The sequence below is a fragment of the Otolemur garnettii genome, unplaced genomic scaffold (assembly GCF_000181295.1).
Source record: "Otolemur garnettii isolate 467f Iridium unplaced genomic scaffold, OtoGar3 scaffold00175, whole genome shotgun sequence".
Taxonomy (NCBI): Eukaryota; Metazoa; Chordata; class Mammalia; order Primates; family Galagidae; genus Otolemur; species Otolemur garnettii.
Window position 1 is genome coordinate 1,688,008 of NW_003852570.1, and position 9,059 is coordinate 1,697,066.

Sequence of the window (9,059 nt, forward strand, 5' to 3'; positions counted from 1 at the left end):
TGCAATCATGGGGTACAATGTGCTGGTTTTATATACAATTTGAAATGTTTTCATCAAACTGGTTAACATAGCCTTCATGGCATTTTCTTAGTCATTGTGTTAAGACATTTGTATTCTACATTTAGTAAATTTCACATGTACCCTTGTAAGATGGATGCACCATAGGTGTGGTTCCACCACTTACCCTCCCTCCACCTATTCTCCCCCCTCCCCTCCCCCATATTCTCCCCTTTCCCCATATTCTTGGGCTATAATTGGGTTATAGCTTTCATATGAAAGTGATAGATTGGTTTCATAGTAGGGCTGAGTACACTGGATACTTTTCTAAGAAGAATATGTTCCAGCTCCATCCATGTAAACATGAAAGAGGTAAACTCTCCATCTTTCTTTAAGGCTGCATAATATTCCATGGTGTACAAATACCACAATTTATTAATCCATTCATGGGTCAATGGGCACTGAAACTTCTGTTTTTAACTAAGCCATTACAAAGTCATTATCCACATCACTGCCTTTCCCATAGGAGAAAAGAAAATATAAAATAGGTATGTGATTTTGAGACATAAGGTCTAAAAACACATAGTTATGCCCTGCTAGGTTGTATGTATGTGAAAGCCTCAATCCCTTAAAAATTGTTAGATGAGCACCTATGGTGGATCCTTCCTATTATTCCACCCAGAACCACTTTCTATCTTTCTCTACCCTGTTCTGTCCCAAGAGTATGACCTGAATAGACTGTATCAAAGAGCTTCCTTGCCCTCTGACTTCCAGTTAGGTTTTAGCCAACTGAAGGTAAGAGTTGTGCCTTAGTAGGAGCCTGAAAGGAGATCATAGTATTTATTTCCCTGGCTTCCTACCTACTAGATGACTATTCCTATGTCCCTGACCAGAGGCTAGAGTTCCCATCAGATGGTCCTCTCCACACTAACTACCCTCTCTGGAGTGTGGTAACCATTTTCTCCCTTTGTCTCTTCAGGTCTAGTGATGGTGATGGCTGTTGCTAGCTCCAGATTATTGCACTGTCCCTTTGTGGTTTCCCTAAACCCTACTGTTACCTCTATATATAGTTTCTTTATTAAATCTCCTTAGTTACCCAGTGTGATTATGCTATCTGACAATAAATTGCCCAAGTTATAGCCTAATACCAGGCAAATACTACTTAAATCATGATATTAAAAGAGTTCTTCATACCCGCCCAAGATGGCCAGGAAGGGTCGCTCTGGGCTCTCCAAGGCCTTGGCAAAGTAGTTCAGCTCCTTCTTCATCAAAAAACCACCAGCCTTCTCTGGCAGATTAACTCCCACCATGGAGCTATAAAAGACCAAAGACATTGAAATTCTAGTCAATCCCTACCACTCCTCCCAGTCCTAGAGGCCAGCTCCTTATCACTAAAATACTTTCATTTGTAAGACTTCCGAAGACCATGATTTCCATCCTAAACTGCAACAAAAAACATTTTGGTATAAGATAAAGTTTTTAATTAATAGTTCAAGGTCAAAGGGAAAGAGTAAAAAGCAATTAACATAGGTAGAATTTAAGATACTCAATTAATGGTCTTCAGCAGTCCAAGGGCTTAATCACAGTAAGTAATTGGTTGGGCGATGATTGCAGGATAAGATTCCCCAACTCGCTTTGTACTGACAGTGTAAGAGTCTGATTTCATAACATTCACAAAGGGAGAACTCTACACAAAATATCTAAAATAAGAAAGAGCAGCTTCTTCTGGAAGTTCCATAAATTGACTACAATTGCCATCATTTTTACCTTTATTTTCTCTTTGTATCAGAGATACTCAACAATTTTAGTTTCTGCCTTTAGTTCCAATTAAAGGCAGACGCTAAAAGAATCACAGTAGAATAGAGAACTCTCCAAATGCAACCCAGAACTTGGGATGCTCGAGTAAACAGGAATATTTTTCTCAGCTTAGAATCTGACAAGATTCTTGGTACCTGTGGGCTCGATGAGCAGTGCCAAAAGCATCATTGACATAGACATCCCCTAGCTTGGAAAGTGAAGCTCGAAAAGCTTCTATTTTAGCTGGCTCAGCTTTAACCTACAGAAAAAAGCAAAAAACAAACAAAAAAAAAAAATGGAAAAACCAAACAGGAAATGTTGATGGCTCCACAGACAATTATAAAAATATTTCATACCACCAAGAGTCATTATGAACATCTCTAAAGACCCTGAGTTGGTAAGACAACATTTTTTTTTACAACTTGCAACAGGATCTGTTCTTTCTTATATATAAATATTCCAGGCCCTTTGGTCATTTCTGTACGTTCTTGCTCTCCTTTACTGTCTCTCAAATTGCAAACCTAATGTTCCTAAACCATGGCCTAATCTATAATCACATAAAGCTAATCACATTCCAATGTCCTCTACCCAGACCTCTAGCCCAAGATTCTGATTACATTCCTTCCCCTTACCTTGACTTACTTCCTCATTTTAATATATACAATGTATGAAAATCAGTATTATACTTGACTTAAGCTTCTGGCAACCAAGGCCTTTCTGCCCTCCTTCATATACCTCATAAAAGCATCAAGGGCAAGCTAGGACAGAAGGTAGATGGAAAAACGACAACAGAAAAGGACTTCAGAAACTATTACATATATATTGGTAAATAAGGAAGTATTTCATAGCCTTCCCTACAAGTTAGGCATCTGAGAAAACAAGAAATACACTTGTCAAAAAGAGGAAAAATGTAGAAGAGAAACACCGGGCTTTGAAATGTCAACTCATCTTCCAGGGATCCCCCCAAAGGGGACAAAAAGTAAGATGGTAAGATAAGCAAAATGAAGAGTATCTTGGCAGGAGATTAACCAAAGATGCACAGGAAGCAACCAGATGAAGGAGGACCGAGTACAGAAGATTACACAACTCAGGGCAGATGTTCACTTTAGTCACTGCCCACTTCTATCCTATGTATCAGGGACGTAAAGGAGGCTCCCACAAAGAATGGAGTTTTACTGATTTTTGACCTGCCTATAGCTAGAAAAGAATGCTCCTAAAAGATTAATGGGGGCACCCTGGATAAAGAAAAAAATTACGTCCTCACTTTGTTGTTTTGTTTTAGTCCATTTTGAACTTACGGCTGGCTTCTGCAATTTCAGGTATTGAAAGCCATTAGACACTGAATGTCAAGTCAATTTTTTAAAAAAGTCATAAACTAGGACAGTCAGTTCATCATTTCCCAAATAAAAGGTTTTGCTTTCATTTGCCAGTTGCCTCATGGCATTTCTAAGACCTAGGGTTTATGCGCCTTGAGTTTAAAAGGACACCATGTTTTAGGTTGGCATTTGACTCCTGCTACTGTAGCAAGACCATGCCAAAGGTAGGAAAAGGCAGTACCAGGGCCTGTGGTACTAAGAAACTGCTAAAGACCTTTAGAAATGTGAGAGACCAAAAATGACTAAGATAACTAAAGCATCTTGTTCTCCAAAACACTAAAGACCAGAAGTGTGGAAAGTACTAAAAAAGGCCTTTGGCATTCCTTCTAGCCAATTGGCAAATTCAAACTCAACCTTAAAGAAATAGCTTTATCATTTAATATTTGAATTCTGGTTGTCAGATCATAGTAATCCATTTTGTGATTTATCTATAGCTTTTTTTGCATGACAATAACAGAGGTGAGCAGTATCTACAGAGAGCATATGAGGTTGTAATTCACAGTATGACACACAAAGCCTAAAATATTAACTAGCTGGCCCTTTATAGAACAAAGTTTGCTGAACTAATGGACTAAGCTCTAAAGCCCCCAAACAGGACCACCACCTCTAACTTTAGTCTAAGTATTGCCTTTTTAAAACTTGGTTCTTTTTTTTTTGAGACTCAGTTTCTTTATGAAATAATATGTTATCTTCACTTCATCTCAAAAAGAGGTTTAAAGGATAGGGCGGTGCCTGTGGCTCAAAGGAGTAGGGCACCGGCCCCATATACCAGAGGTGGTGGGTTCAAACCCGGCCCTGGTCAGAAAGTACAAAAAAGAAAAAAGAGATTTAAAGGAAAATGTTTAATATGTTTTAAGAAATACCTTAAATCCAAAGCATTATCATCATAACCATCACATTCACTGAATACTCTTACACCCCAAAGATAGTACATGTTTTCCAAAGGTATTTCAAAACCACTTTGAGAATAAGAAGGGGTTCTGGGATGTCAGTGATACTCTATGTCCTGACCTGGACAGTGGTTACACAGGTATATTTACTTTGTGATAATTCATCAAGCTATGCATTTGTGCATATTTATATGTATGTCATACTTCAATAAAAAGATGTCTAAGGAAAAATAAATATCAGCTTTCTCTATTCTTCAATCACAGTCTCCTACAAACTTAGGCCCTCACCCCTAATATCAAAATCACAGGTCCTACCTTGTTCCCAGAAGCATCTTTTCCCTTCCCTTCTTCCTCCACATGAAAGCGGAGGTTCTCTAGCAGGATGACAGACCCAGCAGCTGGGTTGGCACAGGCTTTCTCCACCTCTGGACCTACACAGTCCTTCAAGAACAGAACATCCCTGGGAAAAGTAAGAGATGATACTTGAGCAGTCCAAAAGTTCATAACAGGTAACAACATACTTGACTACCTCTCCTCCTACAAAGTCTACCAGCACCTGAGCATGGTACTTACTTGCTCAGCAGAGATTTGAGTTCTACGGCAACTGGCTCTAAGGAATATTTGTCAGGCATGGGGACACCGTCAGGTCGGCCCAGATGGCTCATAAGTACAACTGACTTGGCTCCACTGTCCAAGCAGAATTTGATGCTTGGGACTGCAGCTTTGATCCTGCAACCAAAAAACAGACAGGAGACAGAGAGCAAAAAGTTATTCCTAGGAATCAGTGGACACTATTTTATTCATGGCCTCAAAAACTTAAAGCTCCTTTTCTTCTCCAAGTTCATTCAAATAAATCTACTGTCAGCAACTCGATGGTGGTTCTCAGAGGAGGAAGTTAAATATGATGCCAACCCTACACCTAGGGATTATATAACCTCATCATGTATTTGCCCTTTGTGCAGATGGGTTAATACACCAGGCCTGAGGCTGTTATATCCATAGAAGGGCCCGCATACAAGGATAGTCCTTGACTGGTTCTAGGAACCTGGCTTTCAAAGTGGTCCCTCAGTTCTCTAATTGACAAAGGATGTTCACTGTTCCTGGACTGCCCATACATACAAACAAGGTGATTTATGCTATTCTGAATACCCACTCTCCTCCAGAAGTTTGGGATTTTAGTAGTTACTAGGCAAAGGATATCGATATAACCAATAAAAATCTTGAATGCTAAGTCTCTAATGGGCTTTTCTAGGCACAAACACCATACCAATTCATGCATTTTTCACTGACAGAGAAAGGAGCACACTCTATGTGTCCCCTCATGGGACACTGGAAACCCATGCATGGATTTCAAGACTCCTATGTCTTCTCCGCCTTGCTAATCCTGTAATTTATTCTTTCACTGTAATAAGCTTCAGCCATAAGAACTGTTGAGTCCTTACAAATAACCATGAGCTATGTAGGTGGTCTTGGGGGACCCCTGAAACACCCTTCTTATATGACTATAGAAGATATATAAAGTTCCCAAATCTTTAAACCATCAAAGGAAATTTGTGAAAAAAAATGAAAGATAGGTATTAACATTTCTTTACCTATAGTTCCTAAGTCACTTTTTTTCTATGGGAAAAAATTAATGCATTATATAGAACTTGATTTACATAAGGTAAATCATTTATTATAATTCAATCAAAAATAATTAAACTTCCTTAAATATTTAAAAGTTTTATTACAAACCTGCTAACTTTCCATTTTTCCCATTTATAAGAAATTCAAATTGATAACAAAGAAAACCATTTATTTATTCAATAAATATTTATTGAATGCTTTTTTTTTGTACCAGGCACCATTCTAGGATGAGAATAAAATAGAATGAATTTTTTTAAAAAGAATAAATAGAATAAAATTTTTTAAACTGTCTCTGGCCAGGGGTGGTGGCTCACGCCTGTAGTCCTAGCACTTTGGAAGGCCAAGGCTGGATGATTACTTGAGCTCATAAGTCTAAGACCAGCCTAAGCAAGAGCAAGAATCTGCCTCTACTAAAAAACATATAGAAAAATTAGCCACACGTGCCTATGGTCCCAGCTACACTAGAGGCCAAGGTAGGAGGATCACTTGAGCCCAGGAGTATGAGCTATAATAAAACCAACACACTCTAGCCCAGGCAACAGAGGGACAGTATGTTTAAAAAGAAAAAAAGAAAAGAAAACTGTTACTGCTCTCATGGCTCATGGAGATGAAATTCTAATGGAAGGAGAGATATAAACAAATATAGGAAGCAGATTTGAGAATTTTCTCCAGTCTCACCACTTAGCACTATGTGGAATAAACTCCTTCTTTGCTGTTAGGAAAATATGTGTGTGTACACACAAGTAATACATCAGATAGTGATAAGAGATATAGAGAAAATAAAGCAAGACAAGAGACAAGAATGATTAGGGAACAATGGTGAAGGAGACTTTACACAGGAAGGTCAGGAAAGTCTAATCAGTAGTATTTCAGCAGAGAATGGAATAAAAAGCCAAGGTGTATTTCTAAAATTATCTTGCGCTTTTTAGGAGACATAAAAACTTATTTATGGCCAGGAGCAGTGGCTCACACCTATAACCCTAGCACTCTGGGAGTCCGAGGTGGGAGGATCCCTTGAGCTAAGGAGTCTGAGACCAACCTAAGCAACAGTGAGGCCCCATCTCTACAAAAAATAGAAAAATTAGCCAAGCACTGTGGAAGACACCTGTAATCCCAGCTTCTTGCCAGGATAAGCCTGAAGGATTACTTGAACCCAGGAGTTTGAAGTTGCTGTGAGCTAGACTGATGCCATGGCACTGTGGCCTGGGAGGCACAGTGAGACTCCATCTCAAAAGAAAAAAAAAAAAAAAAACAAGAATAAACTCTCATAGGAGATAAAAAAAGAAAAACCTGTATCACATACAAAGTTTGTGTAATGAAACCAATTAAGTTTTCAGACTATCTCTTATCATCAAGTTATATTATTTCTAATGTTTCATTTTGTTAATCAACTCTATAGATTTCTGGAAATGAAAATTCTCAGACATGTTTTTCTATTCTTTACTCTTAAAATACATTAATAGGGATATTTACAATCTTGTCTGTATGCTACAAAATAATGAAAATCAAGAAGAATCAGAGCTGCCTTACACAAAAACCTTCCCATTATGGTACAACAGGAATGTGTTTGGCAAAATACCAGGGTCTATTCTAGGAGTGATATCTGAAAATGGTCTTAGTCTAGACCTGTCCAATATGATATCCATTAGCTACCTGTGCCTATGGAGTACTAGAAACATTGACTAGTCCAAATTGAAACATGCTATAAATGTAAAATACATGCTGAATCTTGAAGGCATAGCACAAAAAATATTAAGTGTCCCTTTAATTAATTTTTATATTGATTAAATTTAAGATGATTATTTTAGACTTACTAGATTAAATAAAATATAGTTCACATTATACTTCTATACAGCACTGATCTAGATCATTACAAAATACCTTGCCAGCCCAAACCCTTCATTTAAAATTGAAAATAAAAACCTTTTTTTATAATATAGTCGAAAGCAAAAACAGTACTATCACTTAAAATTTCTGCTTCTGACTCTAGGATCCAAAAAATCAGAGCAGCTAAACTGACTAAAAATGTTATTTCTGAAGTGTCTTCCTTTTTGTTTTAAGAAGAAAAATAAATCAAAATTCTCAAAAATCCATTTGATCTAGGCCATCTGAAAGAAGGGTTTATAAAACTACACTTAAGTTTAATAATTATTGATATTTGAAAATCTTTCTCTTGCACAATTTTTCATTTTTCAAGAAAAGCCAAGTAACCTTAAATTTTTATATTCTTTACAATTAAATAACTCCCAATTCTTTAAATTTCTACACAACAGGGAGAGGGTAATCACTTTCTTAGGATTTTTTTTTTATATTTCTGTATTCTCATAAATAAGAAAACAGACCAGACAGTAGGTTGATGGAAAGCCAAAATCATATAGCTTATGTTGCTACACTTCTACAAAATGAAAGTAAAACCATTTCAATCTCTATACCCACACCCACACAGATTTTAAACCCACCCAAGGCTTAGCAGGGACCTTACCTCTGGTTGTTTGTTATCTGGTTGTTCTTCATGGGAACATTGAAGTCCACTCTAAAAAAGAAACAAAGGCTCAGAGCCAGAATCAATTTATTGTTCCCTCAAAGATTAAGAGAGGTACTTTTAATGAACCAATTAACTAAGCTGGAAATTCATATCTCACCTTAAAATTAATCAGTGGCATTAAGAGTTAAGATAATTACCAGTCATGGGAAGAAGAAGGGAGAGAGTAGGGATTGAAAACCAGAGGGATTCTGGTTAATGTTCTATTCTTTAACCTGAGTGATCATACAAATATGCTAATTTTGTGGTAATCTTTGAGCTTATGGTTTGTGCCCTTTTAGGTACATATCTTTAAAAATAAATGTTTTACAAAATAAAACCTAGCTTAAATCATATAGTAACTGGCCCTGAAGACCTAGGAAATTAAAACCAATTCCATCTAAAAAGATTTCTATCCAGGCATGGCATGTTAGTATCTAAGAAGCAGCTAGAAGAATGAGAAACTATAAGGAATGAATTTTGATTCTGATTCCTTAGAAACTATTTCTGTGCCCTTGTGAAGCTAAGATCACTCAGAAGAAAAAAAAAATATCGGTTAAAACAAAACCCAACAAGAGAATATCATTTATTTTTGAAGAAAGCCTGGGGCCTTCAGGCTACAAAAAATAACCCAGTAAATAGTATGAAGTTCACACACTGTCTTTCAAGCATACAATATAAATAAGACAGCCTCTTTCAAAAGCCTGAGAGGAAAAGGTAAGACATGTGCCTTAGCCCACCTGATAAACAGGCAATTAGAAGGGAAAGTGATCGAGATGACACAAATAATTTATTGCAGTCTCTCCTTTTTTACTCAACATATTACTGCTTTGCCATTTTTTTTTTTTTTTT

At 37.1% G+C, this 9,059-nt stretch overlaps 1 protein-coding gene across 1 annotated transcript in view; it reads right to left on the minus strand.

Annotated features, from left to right (window-relative positions):
- The window catches only part of PGK1 (phosphoglycerate kinase 1), a 22,580-nt gene that overhangs the window by 7,641 nt on the left and 5,880 nt on the right, over positions 1-9,059 (minus strand). The window contains exons 2-6 of the mRNA XM_023519455.1: positions 8,169-8,219; positions 4,634-4,789; positions 4,376-4,520; positions 1,950-2,053; positions 1,192-1,311 (exon numbers count right to left, since the gene is read on the minus strand). Coding sequence (XP_023375223.1) covers positions 1,192-1,311; positions 1,950-2,053; positions 4,376-4,520; positions 4,634-4,789; positions 8,169-8,219 — 576 coding nt within the window. The remainder of the gene's footprint in view (positions 1-1,191; positions 1,312-1,949; positions 2,054-4,375; positions 4,521-4,633; positions 4,790-8,168; positions 8,220-9,059) is intronic.